Here is a 19,178-nt window from a genome sequence, read left to right as displayed (position 1 = left end):
TCTTCCTGTTTTAAAGTGTCCTGCTGCCTCCCTGTGGAGGCAGTTTCCTACCTCAACCCCCCCCCGCTTCTAAAATTGATGCAAAAAAAAAAAAAAAAAAAAGCAAAATCAGTAGCTGACAATTTTAAGCAAAAATATAAAGCGCTATAACATTACCTAAGCTGCCTTTTACTGAACTAAGATCTTGAATGCTAAGAACTCAATGGAAATTTAATGAGTCAGTGTAAAAAGGCACAGGCTTTTTGTGCTCAGAAACCTCCACCACCATTTGTTCTCCAGCCTGAAAGTTAGGGACCACTTTAGGGAAACAGCGGCCTGATCGAAAAATTCATAGGTAGCTGACTGCCGTTTACAACAGAACCCACCAGGCTTTACTGATTCTTCTGCCACACACCCTGTGAATTTGTAACAAGAGTTTGCTTGTACTGCAAGAGGAAAAGAGGTAAAGTTACTCTTTCATATATCCAGGGATGGTGTAACAATGTACAAGTTACTCATTCTTAAAATCCTCATAAAACTGTCCATGTCTGTGGTAGCTTCCGTTTCATGGTATTACATGAATGGGTAAGTTGTTTTTCACATGAAAAGTTTAGTTTTAGAAAGCTGAAGAAAGCTAACTTTGGTCCACTTGTGAGCTTCCTAAGGACAGCATATTGGAAACGTGCCCACTGACAATTCAAAACCCAACATAAAAGTTAACAAAAATAACTTGGTATTTAATTCATGTATCTGCACAGTGTTGTTACTTGTCCTAGTTGTTCACTTTTTTGTTCTGCATGTCCGCTAACTGTTGAGTCTTTAAGCCTTCAGCTTGTTCATGATCTTCCTTATCTCCACCATCTACTTGATTAGGTTTCTTTTCTTCTGCTTTTCCTTGATCAACACTTTCATATTCTACTTGTTCAAGTTCTGTTCCATCTATAAGTTCTGCCTGTACTTCTTCCATCTGTATCTGATTTACATGCTCAACATGTAACTGCTCCACATGAACTTCAGCACCTTGTTCAGTCTGAATGTGTTCGACTTCAAGGTAACTAATCTGCATCTGTTCTTGCAGTTCATCCACCTGTGTGTCTTTCACTTGATTGTCCTGTATGAGATCCCGGTGCATCTGTTCCACAGTTACCTGTGCAGGATCCACTTGTACCTGAATTACTGGAAGAACATGGACTTGCTCCACTTGCTCTATTATAGTCATTGATGTTACTGGTTCAGCTTCCACTGGAAGAACCTCTTCTGTCACTATTCGCTCTGAAATACTGTGAATTTCTTTGAGATGCCTTCTCAGCTCACTGCCTTGCATAAACCACAAATCACATAGGGTACAGTGGTTGGGTTTGTCACCGGTGTGTATTACCAAGTGATCTTTAAATTGATCCCAGCTGTTAAACACACTGTTACAAACCTAAAACAAAGATACATACATTTAAAAAAAGTCAACAGAAATATGATAAAATATAGTGCCTATTTCAGATCATGGCTTCATATAATGTAGCTTCTTAATACTTCGATTAAAAAAACCTTATGCATTAGAGGTAAAAGCTGTCAGCTTCAGATGAACAGAAGGCCTGGTATTTATTTGTATCTTTTTAAGAAACAACATGCTAATCTAGGTTGTGCACACACAGGATACCCACAAAATTTATAAGTCAGTACAGCATTAGAAAGTTTACTCATTTTAACCTTATGTGAAATTCACACAGTATCATGCCCCAGTGGTGTGGGTTGCCCTCACTGAAGGTCATGTCCCTACCAAGCCACTCTGTTGCTCCCCTCCTCAGCAGGATAGGGGAAACAAAATTATGGAAGATGGAAAAAACCCTTGTGGGTCAAGATAGACAGTTTAATAAAGCAAAAGCAAAGGTCATGGGTGGAAATTACTCAGTTATACATAAAGGTAATGACTTGGTAATGCCCAAGCACATAATTACTGTTCTTGCTACGTGGAACCTAATTCAGTACTCAAGGCATACACTGAAGAGCACCAGAAATGCTTATCAGGAAAGAACAATTTTGCTTTCATCTCTTTGTTCAGTGAACTAAGAGTTATTTACTGAACACTACTCAAATTTAGTTCTCAAGAGAGAAACATTCAAGAAAAAATTATCCAAGAATTGCTGTAGTTTCTGCGGGCTGAGGAAACATTAATCTACATTGACAACATCTGTGAGAGGATGTGGCATCAATGTGGAAACAAAACCCTGTGACAAAAAGTGATTAGACCAAAGGGTCATAAGACCAAAACAGTGATGCTATTAGATACAAATTCGTGTTATACAGTAATTCTCATATTCAGAACGAACATCTTTAAGACACAGGTATGCTCCCAAGAATTAACTTCACATTGGCATAACTAAATGATGCAACAGCATTGGTGAAACTTCTGATTATGTTATTTGATTAGCAACAGAAATTATTCTCTTGCAGTGTTCAGTGTTTTCTGTAAGTTCACTCTTTCTTTTGAATAAAGACTATACCCAGCAGTTTTCTTCACAACACAACCCAATTCAGCCTCAAATCACAGCCATACTGTGAACTAAATAAGGTGAGGGTCTTAAGGGAAAAAAAAACCAAACAACCGGCCAAACAAAAAAGGACAAGAGAAATAGGAGGAATGTGAGAGTGAAAGAGAGTGCAAAGGCATGCGAGAAAGAGCAATGAAGCCCAAGAGGGCACATGATGGAATGAGAGAGCACAAAGCAGAGTACGTGAGAGCAAGAGCGCATGTGCAAGAGCAAAGGAGAAAGACAGAGAGTGAGTGTCCATGAGAGACAGCACACACAAGAAAGCAAGCACAGAAAGACTGAGCCAGAGAGCCAGTGCACCAGAGAGCCATACTGTGGTTTACTGCAACCACAGAATGTTCTGGGTTGGAAGTAACCTTAAAGACCATACAGTTCCAGCCCCACTGCCACAGGCAGAGACACCTTCCACTAGATCAGGTTGCTCCAAGCCCCATCCAGCCTGGCCTCCCAGGGATAGGGCAGTCACAGCTTCTCTGGGCAACCTGTCCCAGTGCCTCACCACCCTCACAGTGAAGAACTTCTTCCTAATGTCTAAATTAAATCTCCCCTCTGTCAGTTTAAAGCCATTCCTCCTTGTACTACCACTACATGCTCTTATAAAAAGTCCCTCTCGAGATTTCCTGTAGGCCCATTAGGTACTGAAAAGCTGCTATAATATCAGCATAGGAAGGAGGTATCTAGCTTGAGTCTGGTACTTCCATTACGCACCTGACATTCATACAGCTTCTTTCTTCCCTTTTTAGCTCCAGCTCCAGACTGACAGGCTGTCAGGTGACATTTGAGTGTGCTATTCCTAGCAAAACGTTCATGGCAGTTTGGACATTCAAATGGTTTTTCACCTGTTAAGACAGATACAGGGATTTGTAAGTGTATAAACCCAGCCAGTTTTCTGACAGCTTTCTCTCTCCCTTTGTGTAGGTTGATAAATATCCTGTAAAGACATGACCAACTGGATTATTCTACAGAAGAAAAAAAGACATTCTATGTAAACTTCATTTATATAAATAAAAGGGTAAAACCCTAATACTTCTCATTTAGAGAAACCACCATTAACATGTAACAATGTAACATGTAACAATTACCAGTGTCATCTAAGGTCCATTTAAGTTTTCATGGAAATTAGATCACTATTTTGATGAAATATCTTAAAGAAATAGCAGCTCTCTTTTTGTCTGATAATATTACAATTAAATAATTTCTTTTTTTTGTCTGATAATATTTACAATTAAAGAATCAACATTATTAAATATACAAAGTGATATATTAAAGGAAGGATTTAAATAATACAAAATTTTATTTTCAATAACAGCTTGAGAGCTGAAATTGAGCTCCAGAAAAAGAAGTTGGCATGGAATGACCATGAAATAACAATGCATCAGTATCAAAACAACCAACCAACACCCCCTCCCTCCCAAAAGACAGTGAAGAGAAAACACAGAGGACATAAATGGGCACAAGCAACAAAAAAATTGTTTTCAGTTTGGCCCCTTCATTTCAAACCTGGTACCAAACACAAAGCCAGCTGATGACAGCTGGAAACAGGTCATTTTCTCTTTTTCATCCAACGTAATGTATTGTTATTACTGTCATCAAGCAATAGCAAAGAACAGCTGGTGTCTCTGTTTACTAATTTCATCATGAACAAACACAATGAAATTCAAGGGAATTAAAAGTACAAAAAATAAGGAACTGTGTTTCTTCTAAAATTCTGATAATTAATCTGTGGAGATACTGATACCACATCACTACTGAAATGAACAACTTAAACTCCAAAAGAGGCTGAGACATTTTACTGTAATAGCATAAGGATGTATCCTAGCTAGTTTAAAAAAATATTTGGAAGATCCTAATTAGCTTTTCAGAAGAAATCCACAAATAGCCTGTAATTCTCCCTTACACAACTGAAGGCTACAAAAAAAATGTTAAAGGTTGAGAACATTTCCCTTAACTATTACAAAATGGTATGTTTTGAAGACTGCTGGACAGGTAATGCAGAGGATGCTGAACTGCCGTCAGTCTGGCAGATCAAAAATCATGGACTTTGCCCAAGAAACCAATAGATACTACACAATAAACCTCACACCACAGACCCCCCTCCCTGTGATCTGGTCTTACTTGAATTCTTCAGTAATCTCTAACATATTCTGCCAGAAGTGTCTGAAAGTGACAATTCAAATGTAATGGTGGCAACATCCAAAAGACACTGTGTGACTTTTTGCACAGTGCAAATCAATGCTGTGACCTGGGCTGTACAATGGCAGTGCATCACTGCAGTGACGGAAAACACAGTGTGACAGCTCTCTTCCCTTCTTTATTCTCGGAGGTGCACACTGGTAAACTGGAGCGAACCTCCTCAGCTGAAGGTGACAACTTTCTGCTTCTCCCCTGTGTGTCATCCAACTATGAGTTTAGTTTCAGGTAAGTGAGATTTTATGAAGATTTTATGAAGAATGGGGTTTCTGGCCTGATCTAATGATTATCTTTTCTCCCTTTATGAGAATGGATGAGAATTCACTTGCCAGTCCTAAGTAACCCACAGGACAGAATAATTTATTGAAGGTATGTAAATAAAAATTTATTCACTGCTATAGAAGACAGTACTCACAGTTCAGACTAAACCTCCTGTAAAATATATTTTTGTTTTTCCAAGAATGGCAAAGACCTTGATTAATTTTTTTTAAGAAGTTTGTATACAGTTTACTTCAGCTATAGATTTTTCAGATGAGGCTGATTAATTTGGCTGCTTGGAGCACATCACAACTCTTTCACTTCCACCTTCACTCATAATCAAGTAAATCACTCCTGATCACTTCCAGACACATAATCAAGTAAAATCAGCAGGAATCAAAGCTGTTCAGTGTCTCTGCTAGAGAAAACAAGTTTTGCAGAATAGCAGGATTAGACCAGCATATTGAGAGCAGTAGCTTCATTCCAAGAGCAATTCCTGTATGAGGAAATGGCTCCTTCTGTGTAAACCGAATTAGAATGTAAAAGATACACATTACTTAAGAGTAGCCTTGCAGAGTTTCTCTCCCATGCATTACTTACGATAAGCAAATGACATATCATCCATACTCACAAAGGGGAAATCAGATCACACCAAAACCCTTTCCTCTTTCTAAGTTCTGGAGATGACTGTTACTCTGGCATGCAAGACATTTCTGAGGTGTATTTTCATTGACTCAGAAGCTGCTTAAGGCTCTGTGCACATGAATGAGACAAACTCCATGGTTGTCCTTCCTTTCTTTTATTAAGACAAAGATAATAGCCATTGGTAATGTCAAACTCCTATATCAAAAAGAATTATCAACCCTGAGAAGGTGTCTATTTATTTCATGCTATTGTTGAAGGTATGATGAAGCAGGAATGGGATCAAATGCTTTGTAGGACATTTTCTCCCAGGCCTTTTAATTTCATTTTAGCATTCAACCAGTGCTAGACAAAATTCAGAACTTAGCCTTAAGCTGAATAGGAGGTTTTTTCCACTGGTCTTAGAGCAGACCACAGTTAAATGATAGTATCTGTTTTGATGCTAAGCTTAAGGTCTTTGAAAATGCTAAATCAGAAGCAATTAGATTCCATGAGCTATTCTTGTATCAATATATATTTATGAAGTACTCTGTACCTCCTGTGATAGGCTAAGTTGCTTGGTCCCCAAAATTCTTTGTCACAACAGCAACCAACATATTGTGATTTTTGGCTTACTTTGTTGGTCTGCCACAAACTTTTCTCTGTTTTGGATTGCTCTTAATAGAGAAACACCCCCTGCTTCTTAGGGGATGAGGATTTGCCAAAGACTGTTTATAAACGGAACTTCTAAGGGCTACTGGGAACAGACTGGACACAGTGTCTTATATCAATACTCAGCAGTCCCACATACAGATACAAAGAAATGAGATTCTTTAAATTTGCAGGCTTTAACAACAATAAGAATCTGTGAAAGAAACAGGGCCACTACCTTCCATTCAGTTCTTACTGATACCTCGTGACTGACATATTAAACAAAAACATCTGGAAAATCAGGATTACATACATTTTACATTCAGAGTTATCTATATAAACCTCAGTATCTGTTCAGATAACAGACTTTTCAGTGAGATGAAGAAGTAGTATCTTAACCTCCCATGTAGAAGAAGAAAGAAGCACAAGTAATTTTGTACTCAAAACATGCTATTCAGATTTCAAACAGGTACATTTCAGAGAAAAAAGACAGTGTGCATCAGTCACTAGAAGTGTTTTGCTGTGTAAATTAACAAATTAAAATCAAGCCATAGATGAGATGTTAAGAGCAAGGGTGAAGCTTTTCAAACAAGGTAGTACAAGAGGGAATTGTTAGGTTGTATTTATGCCTAATGCATTAATAGGCATTTGCTCAGTTCTATTAGATAAAAACACCTCTAAACAGTATTCCATTGAGAAGTTCACAGGTCAGATCATATTTCAACAGAAATATTTACTCCTAGAATTGCGAAAATAAAAGACACTTCTCAGCTTTGTATTTTTGAAGAAGGAAACATGCCTTAAGAAATAATTTTGGAAACATCTTCAATAGACTTGAGAGAGAAGCTTCATTATTGGTTTCTGGTTTTTAACCACCTCACTCCATTACAAGTTTACATCAACAGAAAAAAACCCAGACAAAACCAAACAACAAATGAACAAACAAAACCCAGCATTTAGTTGTAACTAGAAGCCAAGTATTTCTAGCACTCAAGGGTCATGTGCTCTCTTCAGTATATTCTCTATTTCCCCAAAACATGCAAATCCCCCAAATCCTAGAGCCAAGGCTACAAGGACAGGACTATAGCAGTGCTCTTACCTGTGTGTTTCCGGAGGTGCTCTTTAAAATGTCCAAAGTGATCAAACTGTTTATCACAGTACTGGCATATATGTATTTTTTTGCCAGGTCTTTGCTTCTTGCTGGCACCACCTTCATCAAGATGGTAACAGGTGAGGTGCTGTTTCAAAGCACTCTCTCGTAGGTACCTTTTATTGCATATGTCACACTTGTAACTCTCAGTGGAGTGTGTTTTCATGTGTTCCTTGAAATGGTAAAACAATTTAAACGAACGATTACATTTCTCACAGTGGAATAAATTGTTCATGTGTGACAGCTGAAGTTCCACGATTTCAATACCTTCTACCTGTTTGCACGAGGTATCAGTTGCACTATCACCTTCTTCCTGGATCTGGCATTTTCTTTCCCCCTGACGATACTTGCTGGTGATGTCTGCCAAAAGAGCCAGTGCAGATTCATCTGATGTACCTGTTGTCTGTATGTACTTTATGGATTGCTCTGCAGAAGCCACTTCTTCAAGTGTTTCAATGCTGTCGTCTTCCACTTCAATTGTGCCTTCCGCAATCTCAACCTCAATTTCCACAGGCTCCGATTCTGCAGATGGAAGTGTTTCTGTGATAACATTAGAAGTTTCAGCTACCTTCCTCTTTTTTGGTTTGTTTCCTTGTGCTTGATTTGAGTCTAAAGGAGATGAGTTTTCTTTGTTCCTGTAAAGCGTTTGCATAAACATGGTTAAGATTCATAAGCACTGACATAATTCCTACCTAATAGTGAGCTTCAATATCTAACACTCTTCAGCTGTTTCTCAAGAAAGCTGAATGATGAATGCACCCATAATCTGTGTGCATATCAGAAGCTAGTTTGTCCTTTATCTATATATTCCTTAGAGTTGTAGAATAGCATGGTTAAAGCTGAAGAGCCTTTGAGATAGGCAACTGAAGAGTTTTAAACAGGTCTGCTTGCATGATACAAAGCACCTATCCAGAAGAAAGATAAACCTATGTCATGAGGTTAACTGGCCTAAGAAACCTGTGAAATTCTGTACTTGGAAAGAAAACTTCCCCCAAGGAAGGAATTCTTTGGCCTACCTACTCAGAAACAAGATTCAAGTCCTTCCTATGCCTTTGACCTCTTAAGCTCTTGGAGTATGTACAATTGCCTGCAGTGCTTACAGCTTGCTACAAAAACACTACAGGTGTGACTTCACACAATGACCATTAAAACCTCTCGTACTTCTGGAAAGAATACAGCTAACAGGGGAGGTAAAAATGAAAGACAGTGGAGTGTGAAAAGTTTATTGTTTACTTCTCTGGGCTTAAACACAACCAACCCCCAGCTCTGCTCCTATTCTCCCTGCATCATATACACGCAGCCCCCTTCCTCCAAGATGTGAGGGACGGCATGCCACCTCAAACACAGACAGAGCCAAGTGGGTCAATGCTTTCAAGTCACACCTTCAAAATCATCTGCAGCACTTAATGCACTGGAGATTTTATTACTGATAATCAGTTTCAAAAATGAGTGGCTGTCTTCCACTTAAGAGTGACAGAAGTAAGCTGTGCTCTTACCTTCCTTTGCAGCATAATGAATCCTTTCATGTAATCTGTTCCCTACCACTTCATGTTTTCTAGTAATAGGAGAGATACAACTTACAGGTACTGTGCAAAGCCTGATGTCAGAGATGTGCAACTGATGATCTAATGGAGGATACAGCTTATTAAATTGCACCTTACTCAGACATAGAGGACAGAGAGAGCAGCTAGCCTGGACTCCCGATACCTAGAAGATATCAATTACTTTGCACATTACTGCAAGTAGCTACAGGATCACACATCAGAAGAATAATCTGCTTAACAAAGTGGAGACTATCATTGTTGACTGTGTGAAACTTTGGATGGGGATACACACATACAACACTAGTGAAAGCACTTTAAGTAACAGCAGCTGATTGTTTTCTTTCTAGTCAAATGTGGTGTGCAATTCTGATGTATTATACAAATAGTTCTGTAATCATCTGTACTTTCATCTCTAAGTTTCTCAAGCTTACCCCTTTCAGTCAAAGCTCTGACTGAGGCACTGTATTGCAATTCTTCCCCCTCTTACTGTGGAGGAGAAAACAGAAACTGACAGTAGTACACAAGTTTGTCTTTCTAACAACAACCAAAAAAATCCCCAAACCAACCAAACAACCCAAAGCAAAGCAAACTAAACCCAGAAAACTTAAAAAACCCTCACTTCAAAACTCATAAACAATGGGAATAACTCTAAGAATAGACTGGCTTGCATGTGCGTTCATTAAGCAAAACATTTTGTTTCCCAGCAACATAAGAATTACGACATTTACTAGTGGTGCATAACCAAGAAACTACATAATATCATGTAATAGTGGGACATAATTGCAGGCTGGACAGTTTAGCTTGAGAGATAGATCTGTTCAGTCTGGAGAAGAGAAGGTTCAGTGGGCAACCTTACTGCTCCCTACAACTACCTGAAAAGGGGATGGAGCAAAGAGGTGGCTGGTCTCTTCCCAGAAACAAGCGATAGGACAAGAGGTAAGAGGCTCAAGCAGCATCAGGGGAGGCTTAGATTGGATATGAAGAACAATTTCTTAACAGAGAGGGTGCTCAGGCATTGGAACAGGCTGCCCTGAGCAGTAGTAGAGGAGTAGTCCCTGGAAGCGTTCAAAAAATGTGTAGATGAGCCCCTCAGTGCCATGGTTTAGTGGTGGACTTGGCAGTCCTGAGATAATGGTTGGATTTCATGATCTTAAAGGTCTTTTCCAACCTAGATGATTCTGTGAATCATCGTTCAATAGCTGTAGTAGTGTACACTGACTCAAAGTGATACAAATTTGAACACACATTTTCAAGTTTCTTTTGAATTCCCCAAACAGGCAGCTACAGTCTGCTTTTCTTCCAGAATTTAAAAATTAACCAACCAACCAAAATTAATAATCTTTTGGTGTTACCATACTTAGTCTTAACAATATTAAAAAGGGTGTTTGTAAGGTTGGAGGGTAGGACTAGAAATGCACAATCCTGTATCTTTCCTATTAAAAAAGTCACATACTTATTCAGCTCTATTGCTAACAGAGTAGCATTTAATTTGGAAATAAATGTTGATGTTGAAAACCAAGTTTCCAGCATACCATGTGGTGGAGATTTTTTTAAACAAATGTTATCTAGCTACTAGAGGAACTTGGAGCTAATGCCACTCTTAAGGAAGCAAGTCTTTTCTTAGCCTGAATGCAAAGACCTTTCAGCAGGCCTAGAAGAGAAAATCATAATTGCAATGCTGGAAGCATTTATTGCCCCTTCCTCCACACAGACAGAGCATGCAGACGTTCCTCATGAAGGAATGAGGATGCGATGGCACTTTCTGAAAGGGAAGGAAGCGGCAGAAAAACAGCATGATGGGACTAGCACCTGCTTTTCTCAGGTTGGAGCTTGTCAATGGAGTACAGTTGCTGGTACTGGAAAAAAAGTGTCACAGCATCCTTCCATAACTACTGATCCTGTATAAAACTGGTTAGAACCGTTCAAGAAATTTGAGAGGTTAATTTTGCAGCAAGAAGTTTTAAAACCGCTGCTTATTCTCTCAGAAATAGCAGAAAGCTTCATGAAATCAAAGCACCAGCACAAACTTGTTAATGTGGTCTAATTACCTGAGGCCCATTGTCACTCCACAGCTGTCAATCAGGTGTGGACAGTTAGATAGCACAGAGACATGGTATTAGTTATCACAAAGTCATAGCCCTAAAATGTCTGCAACATTTACCTAGCCACGTCACTTATGACTGAGCTCCAACATAAAGAGTGTGACATTCCTTTTTTAGCCTGTATAATTTTGACTTGTATCTTATGGAAGAGTATGTGGTCCATACAAGTTTAGGAGGTTCCAGGAGAAGGAACAGAATTCTGCAAGCCAGCTCCTGTAAAAATATTCTTGTGACTCTACATTTCAGTGGTGGGAAGAAAGAGAGGTTTATGGGCTTACCTGATTTGAAGTGCTTTGATGGCTTCTAACATCTGCAGATACTCAGCTGCTTTCCAAACATCATTTGCTTCTTCTTCACCTTGGACCATTAATTTTGCTGTATATGTGAACTCAATTAGGTGACGAAATGCCATGTTACTTACACCTGTATCAAGGCAAGAAAAACAACTGTTTTCTCAGACTTATCTATCTGATGAATCTTGCATACACCTGCTCACCATTTTGTTCATAGTACTGTAGCTCCCAGTTTCATAAAGATGACACCCTTAAAGGAATCATGTTGGAATAAAAAGTCTACTATAGAAACATGTGAATCTGGAACAAGTACAGAGTTATATCACAACAAAGATAAAAGGAATGATAAGATGGACAATAAGATGAATAATAAAAAGTATGAATACAGAAATATAACCTCTCTCCCAAGAGACTTTTCAGCAGCAATTTATTGGAGGCTGAGATACTGCTCCAGGAATTTGCTCCATGTTTACCAGGCAAGTATTGCTCCATGTCTATCCTGTTCTTGCATCCCAGCCAAGGCATCTGCCATTGGTTGTCCTCTTTCATCTCACCCTTTTTCATCTCACCAGAATGGCTGTTTTCAGGGAAAAGATTGTATGTCACACTGCTAGTCCTAAAAACGTAGAAGGTATGCCTGTACCTGGGGGAAGAAAAAAAGGGAAAAAAAAAAAAACCAAACCCAAACCATCCATGGAACCTCACACTTTCCTTTCCAAAAGATTTCATGACTGGGTATTTTCTTTTTAATTTGTCTTCAGCAGAGGTTTTTTTTCCAGCGGTGGTAGCTGCCTCAGAACAACACAAGAGCTGAGATGTGGAAAGCTAATTGATATAACCAAGCATGCCTGTTAGCCCGTACTAAGGATACTACATTCATTTCCAGTTTGGGCACACAATTCTGAAGGTTTTATTTGCACAAATCAGATTACCTTCAATCTCCACCAAGGGCTCCTGAGTGAAATCTTGGAAGAATTTGTAGAAGAACTGGCTACAGGCAGCCAGAACAGCCTTATGAGCTTTGAAATGGTGACCTGCAAAAAGAGACAAAAATTTCTGTTTAGGGTAACATCTTCCTCACCCACATTGAGGAATAACTGCAGATGCAGAAAAGAGACCATCCAGTCTACAAATCTATTCCAGCAGCATATAGTCACTTAGCATTTCTCTTTGGAACATGGGATACTACCACAGCAGACTTTTGCTGACATTAGACCTTGTAGAAGTTCTGCAACTCAGTCAGCTGGAGGGCTCACTCACTATAGAGTTTCTCTTCTCAGATATTTAAGTCATGGGAAATTCCTAGGCAAACTTTTTCCTGTTTGTCTTGGACTCAGCTCCCAGGTTTCACCCAGGTTCTCCTTGGTTTTTATTGCTCTTACAGACTGATGTATTTTATCTCCTTTCTGCCAGCACAAATACCACTGCAGAACAGAAGAGGTTCTGCTCTTCCACATCACTACGTTGCCTTCCCCTGGGCATGAACATCCAAGAGGCTCCATGAGACAGTGATAAGAGAAGCAACATGGATTATAACTACACAGCTGCACACAAAAGCAGCTCTGAGCTCAACACGTGGATTTGGCAGTACCAGAGCAGGAACAAGCACTCAAGCTAAGCTTTGTGTGAGTGCTGCAGGTGAAGCTACCACAGTTCCTGAAGTGTAATTTTTATTTCATTTGCTTACTTTGGAAACTACAGACCAATCAGTCTCACCTCTGTGCCTGGCAAAATCTTGGAGCAGATTCTCCTGGAAGGCATGCTAAGGCACATGAAAAACAACAAGGTGCTTGGTGACAGCCAGCATGGCTTCACTAAGGGGAAATCCTGCCTGACCAATTTGGTGGCCTTCTATGGAACTATGGGGCTATGGAACTGATGGACAGGGGTAGAGCAGCTGATGTCATCTACCTGGACTTGTGCAAAGCGTTCGACACTGTCCCGCATGACATCCTTGCCTCTAAATTGGAGAGACATCAATTTGATGGTTGGACCACTCGGTGGATAAAGAACTGGCTGGATGGCCTCACACAAAGAGTTGTGGTCAATGGCTCAATGTCCAGTTGGAGCCCAGTAACGAGTGGTGTCCCCCAGGGATCAGTGTTGAGACTGATACTGTTCAACATCTTTGTCAGTGACATGGTGTCCTGGGTTCAGCAGTAGCAGTCATGTTTTTCCTTTGTGTTAACTGGTGCAGTGCTGTGTTTTGACTTCCAGCCTGAGAACAGTGTTGGTGAAGCCGATGTTTTCGGTTGTTGCTAAGTGATGTTTACCCTGACCAAGGACTCTGTGAGGCTCATGCTCTGCCAGGGAGGAGGGGAAGCTGTGAGGAAGCAGAGACAGGGCGCCTGACCCGGGCTAGCCGGGGAGGTATTCCATACCACAGCACGTCATGGCCGGGGTGGGGGGTAACTGGGAGTTACCCGGAAGGACAGGGGCTTCCGGGTGGGACTCGCTTTCTTGGCCGGTGGTATTGTATTCTCTTCCCTTGTTATTTTCCCTTATCATTGTTTTAGCTGATAGTAGCGGTGGTGATTTGTTGCTGGACTGTTCTTGTCTCAACCCGTAGGAGTTGCACTCTCTCGATCCTCCTCCCCGTTCCTCCGGGAGCGGGGAAGGGGAGAGCCCCGGTGCGGGGGGGGGGGGGAGATGGACACGGACCTCGATTGTTGTCAGCTCGGCACCACTCACTGGGAGTGAGTGAACAAGTTACCTGACTGGGTTTAAACCACGACACATGGACATTAGAATTGATGCACCCTCAGCAAGTCTGCTCATGACAGCAAGCTGTGTGGTGCAGTTGATACGCTGGAGGGAAGGGATGAGATCCAGAGGGACCTTGACAAACTTGAGAGGTGGCCAATACCAACCTGAGGAAGATCAACAAAGCAAAGTGCAAAGTCCTACACCTGGGTCGGGGCAATCCTAGGCACAGCTGCAGGCTGGGCGGAGAAGGACTTCGGGGTGTTGGCTTATGAGAAACTGAACATGAGCCTGTACATACCATCAACAATCAAAGTGATATCTGTAAACTGGTCCTGCTCACGTTGTTCGTTCAGTCTATCCAAAATAACTTTATAGTGTTCAGGGAATTCCTGGATACACTCCATCGTTTCTTCAGCTTCCATGGTAAAAGGATTAGTCTGCAAAACATATGGCAGGAGGATAAAAAACAGTGTGCCAACTGGTAAATACTAACAGTCAGGTTAGTACACAAACATGAACTAGCTAGCATTATTAAGGGAGTACAAAAACAACAGAAACACTAATTTGTCTTAGAACAGTTTTACCTCATTTTAGTTGACAGGTAGGTGATGGTACACTTAATGATGTAGAATCTTATTTATACACAGAAAGAACATTCAAAGTGGGTAAGTGTATTTCTTTACAGATTCTGCAGGGACCCACCTCTACAAAAGCACATGCTGCAGAGATACAACATTTTCAGAGCTACCTATTCTACGACATCTCAGTAGCATAACGTCAGAATCTTTATACAGTTACTTCTTGCAATTCCACCAACCCATTTGGTGGAAGAACAGTTCTTAACGTTTTCATATTTCTGTCACAGTTTGCACCCAAGGAACACAAGATATTTACTTCCTTTAAATAATGACGTAATAAGCAGCACTTTTCAGTTTCTGAGTACACAGGCAGCCAGTGATTTAACATGCTGTCACACCCAAGAGCAAAGAGTGTCTTATTCACCAGCCTATTTAAACTTCTCCCCCTACAAGGTAAAACATTCTTTGTCAAACTTTCAAAAGAGACAGATACACTTGTAATCTGATGGCTCTTCCTCCCTTACTTACACAATAAGTATAGCTGTGGGTGGGAGTTGCAGAGGTTCTCAAACCTGAAAAGGTTTAGCAGAACTCTGCCTGTTGATGAGATGTGGATGTTAAGTCTGCTGCTTATGTGAAAGAACACTGGGAGAGAGTCCAAGCACTTCAATGAAAGGATTTCACAAATTAACTCCAGGCAAAATGATTCAGATCTGTGGAGCAGCACTCATCTCTTAACTCCCACATTCACATGAGAATGCCGCAGAAAACAGCGAAAGCAGGTCGAAGTCACATTAGCACAGGAACATTGTCCCTTTGCAGCAATCTAACTCACTTTGAAGAACACGTAGTTTCCAACTAGGCTTGAATGAGTCTTAAAGGAATGAGACATACCTTTCACTGTACTGATACACTTAGTATGGACAAGAAAATCAGGAGAGCAGCCAGTATCGAACCAAACACTGAAAACAGAGATGGAAACTTCTGGTGTGGCAAAGAAGCAGTTTTCTTTAAAGTGCTAGGAAAATCTATAAAGCAGGTGATTCCCAGCTTCTGCTGCAGATCCTTTTTGTGTGTGACTTGAATCAGAAAGTCCTAACTACAAAACAGCTCCTAGTGTGTACTGAACACATCTGAGCTCATGTCACCACGCTTCCTAACTCCCTGTGTGACTGTGTAAATTCTACCTCACCTATAGCAAACGCACATAAGGGTATATAGGGTTTGATACAAGTAGAGAAAATAACCCAACTATGATAAAAGCAAAGTTACTTTCTTACGACCTTCCTAACAGTCATAAAGAAATGGTGGAATTGCTGTTTCACCACAACTTCATGCTCCTTCTTGCGTCTCAGAAAAACTGGCACACAAAGAAGACATTTTGCCAAGAGCACGAAAAAAAGAATAGCAGAAGCAACCACCTATGGAAGCCTACCTGCAGCTGCTATTACTGCTTTGCCAAGCAGATGCTGAAATACCTATCAGGGTCTTACAGGGGTTGGAGGAGACCAGCCTGTGAGGACAAGGGGAAGATGAGGTGGAAGAGAGGAGATGCTGCTGCTGCATTCACTTCATCTCATCTGGAACAATGGGTTTAATACAGATGACCAGCAGTTCCTGCCTTTTTTCTGTCATCTGGTGTTCCATATAGTCTCACAAGGGAAGTTGTCAGGCATTTTCTTTACTGTTTAATTCTTCGTGCGCATTTTTGACACTTCATAAAAGGACAGATGACTTGCAGTTGAACACATAATTTCTTAGATATTAAATCAAACAATACTTTGGCCTCCAGCTCTCATGATTTCCACCTACCCAAATACACTTTATTTTCAAATTGAATGACTGTAGGGATGTTACCATAAAAAGCCTCAAAATAATGGAGTAACCTCTCACCCCATCAATGCTAAGTTTTTATCTTAGAACGCTTAAAAAAGCATGAATAAGAAAACGTACAATTTACAATAGCTAGTTTATTGTCATGAATTAACAAAGAACTAGTAAAACGTGTGAATTTATTGCATATCTAAGTGTGATTGCAGCATTCACTGAGTACTTGCATTTTAAAAACTCAGTGATACTGCAGAAGAACAGCCCAACAGAATAGCACATAATCAGTAAGAGCATGACTTTGAGGGAATAAGTGAATGACACAGTTGATAAAAGCAGGAGGGCAAGGCAGGCAGGCAGGCAAGCGTGATTCAAGCAGCCACGTATGAGTAGGCTCACACAGAAGTGCTGGGAACTGGACTACCTGTTTAGCTTGATTTTCTTGGGAAAGGTAGTAAAAAACTAACTTAACCTTATCAGCATGTAACACCAAGCACATCTCATGTGACCTGTATGATTTGCACATCTGCTTTTACAATTCTACCCTGTGAACCAATCTTATTACTGTCCTGGACTAGAACCGGAACTCATCTTTGAAGCACCCGACACCTGTCCTTGCCCTCACTGGTCGCACAGGAATGCGGGCAGGCAGAACAGCGTTAGGGCAACCCAGACGCCCCGAAGCAGACCGCAGAGCCCTGCCCAAGCCACCGCCATCTGGCTGCAGCCGCTTCAGGAAGCGCTACCCGAAGGGCGTGTGGTGGCGGCCGTCGCTTCCAGGCACCAGAGCGGCGAGAGCTGCCTGTGCTTTTCGCCGCAGGCTTCTCAGAAGCCGCCGCCGGACACGGCGAACACCGCCCCATCCCAGCCACCACATGCGAGGCCGCGCTCCCCGCGAGCCGCCTCAGATACAGCCGGGCCGCACCACAGCGCGCCCCGAGGCGGGGGGAGCCCTTTCATTCCCCCCCCCAGGTCTTCCGGCTCCCGCTGGCTCCGCCCCTGCTGGTCCCCGGCGGCCGCACGCGTCCCCCACCCCCAACGCGCCTCAGCCCCAGAGCCCCCACTGCCGAGCCGCGGCCTCCCGCGCCCGCACCTTGGCCCGATTGGAGGGCGCTGATGGCAGTCAGCGCCACCCCCGCCAATCGCAATGCGGCGGCAGAGCCTGCCCCAGACCGCGAAGCCAATGAGCGCCCGCCCAGTTCAGGAGCGGGAGAAGGCGGAAGGCCTAGACCTCGCCAGCGTCCTCCGGGCACGGGCGCCCCGAGAGCCGAGCGAGAGACCGCCCTCGGCCATGAGTGTTCCACGCAGCGCCCCGGGGAGGGCACCCGGCCGCTGCCGGCCGGAGCCATACGCTCCGCGGCACCGCCGCCTCTGTAGCCCCTATTACGTCATCAAAGCGCGCATTAAATCGATCCCTTTTCGATTCCCGGCCCGCCTGCGCGGCGCCCCGCGGCGAGAGAAGGTGGTCCGGAGGGGTACTCACCGCCAGCAGGGCCACCCCGCCGAGCCCGCTCCGCCGCGACCTCTTCCTGCTCCCCGGAACGCTGCAGAACGGCGCGGGCGCCGGCCAATCGCGACTCGCATTCCCGGCCTGCACCGCGCGGGGGAAGTGACGACGGCATTAACCTTTCACATGTGGGCTGCTGGGTGTGGGGTGCTCTGGGAGCTGTAGTCACAGCACCGGGAGGGGGCGGCCCTCTGTGTTAGCGGGGATGCCGAGAGGACTGCGGGGCGGGCGGGGATCAGGATGCGGGGAGCAGTGGCAGTGGCTGTCCTGCCGTGCCCCAAGGGTGGTGTGGGTGGTGTGGCGGCGGGAGGAAGGCTGCGGCTGTCCCAAACATGGCCGGGCACAGCTGGTGCGGGGCGGCGGCGTCAGTTAAATCATCACCGAGATAAGATTGATCGCCGCTGTTATTGCCAAGCATCGGGTGGACGCGTTCGACGGCTTTAGAAATGAAGTGACATGGCCGGGCAAATAACCGCGCGGTTCGGCCGCCCATACAGCCGGCACAGTCCGGGAGGCGCCCCTATCTGGTTCTGTCTGCGCAGTCTGAAGCGGGTGTTGTGCGAGGGCTGTATCCCGTAAGCCAGTCTGCCGGCACAGCCCCGCACAGACCGGGCTCGGCGTTTGGGGATTCTCTTCAGCTCCACCCTCCGGACCAGCCCTCCCTGTTGCACAACCACTTTTCCATGCAAGACGTGCACACTGTATTATTTTTCTTTTACAGTTTAAGTTAAGAGTTGTTAGAGTTGCGGGAGTTTTGCGAGAAGCAAGCAGTTGGCTTTGGTGATCCTCACCGGTCCCTTCCAACTTGAGATACTCTGCTTCCATGCTTATATGAAGTGGTGTCAAAAGCTGCACTGAAGTACTGCCCAGCAAAGCTGCTGGTCCTTTCCGTGCTGCTCCTTTCCAGCTCTGTCCTATTAACTCCAAGAATCCACAGCTGAAGATGAAAACAGCCAGCCTGCACCTAATGGCTCCTGCAGAGCTGCTGGGATACTTGCCACAGAATCATAGCATGGTTTGGGTTGGAAAGGACCTTAAAGTTCATCTGGTTCCAACCCCCTGCCATGGGCAGGGACACCTTCCTGTAGACCAGGTTGCTCCAAGCACCATCCAGCCTGGCCTTGAACGCTGCCAAGAATGCGGCAGCCACAGCTTCTCTGGGCAACCTGTGCCAGTGCCTCAGCACCCTCACATGGAAGAAATTTTTTCTAATGTCCAATCTAAAT

General features: G+C 43.0%; 2 protein-coding genes across 5 annotated transcripts in view; one reads left to right on the top strand and one right to left on the bottom strand.

Moving 5' to 3' along the window:
- SELENOP (selenoprotein P) overlaps positions 1 to 19,178 on the top strand; it is a 170,146-nt gene that overhangs the window by 131,044 nt on the left and 19,924 nt on the right. The gene's annotated exons all lie outside the window — the stretch shown is intronic.
- On the bottom strand, positions 690 to 18,059 carry ZNF131 (zinc finger protein 131). 3 transcript variants are annotated; one of them, XM_057418046.1, is made up of 8 exons: positions 15,147 to 15,491; positions 14,339 to 14,477; positions 12,267 to 12,368; positions 11,320 to 11,464; positions 7,670 to 8,030; positions 7,345 to 7,567; positions 3,234 to 3,364; positions 690 to 1,405 (listed from the first exon to the last, which is right to left on the bottom strand). In XM_057418046.1, the coding sequence occupies exons 2-8, from the start codon at positions 14,460 to 14,462 to the stop codon at positions 752 to 754; spliced, it is 1,740 nt and encodes a 579-aa protein (XP_057274029.1). In that variant the 5' UTR covers positions 14,463 to 14,477; positions 15,147 to 15,491; the 3' UTR covers positions 690 to 751. The 3 variants fall into 3 exon arrangements, with proteins under 3 accessions (XP_057274029.1, XP_057274030.1, XP_057274028.1); XM_057418047.1 differs by lacking the exon at positions 15,147 to 15,491 and adding an exon at positions 17,929 to 18,059 and having other exon boundaries at positions 7,345 to 8,030; XM_057418045.1 differs by having other exon boundaries at positions 7,345 to 8,030; positions 15,147 to 15,490.

The sequence above is a fragment of the Pezoporus wallicus genome, unplaced genomic scaffold (genome assembly GCF_028554395.1).
Source record: "Pezoporus wallicus isolate ANWC-B61680 ecotype Strahan unplaced genomic scaffold, APGP_CSIRO_Pwel_v1 contig_8557, whole genome shotgun sequence".
Classification (NCBI taxonomy): Eukaryota; Metazoa; Chordata; class Aves; order Psittaciformes; family Psittacidae; genus Pezoporus; species Pezoporus wallicus.
Note: the sequence above shows the minus strand (reverse complement) of the source record. Positions and strands in the feature narration are given on the sequence as shown.

Excerpts from the sequence above, each read along its gene's own strand:
- ZNF131 (XM_057418047.1), bottom strand. The coding sequence starts at position 14,462 with ATGGAAGCTGAAGAAACGATGGAGTGTATCCAGGAATTCCCTGAACAC. Across the intron at positions 12,369-14,338 it reads TATCACTTTGATTGTTGATG|GTCACCATTTCAAAGCTCAT; the intron begins GTATGTACAGGC and ends CTCTTTTTGCAG. Across the intron at positions 11,465-12,266 it reads GCCCTTGGTGGAGATTGAAG|GTGTAAGTAACATGGCATTT; the intron begins GTAATCTGATTT and ends GCCTTGATACAG.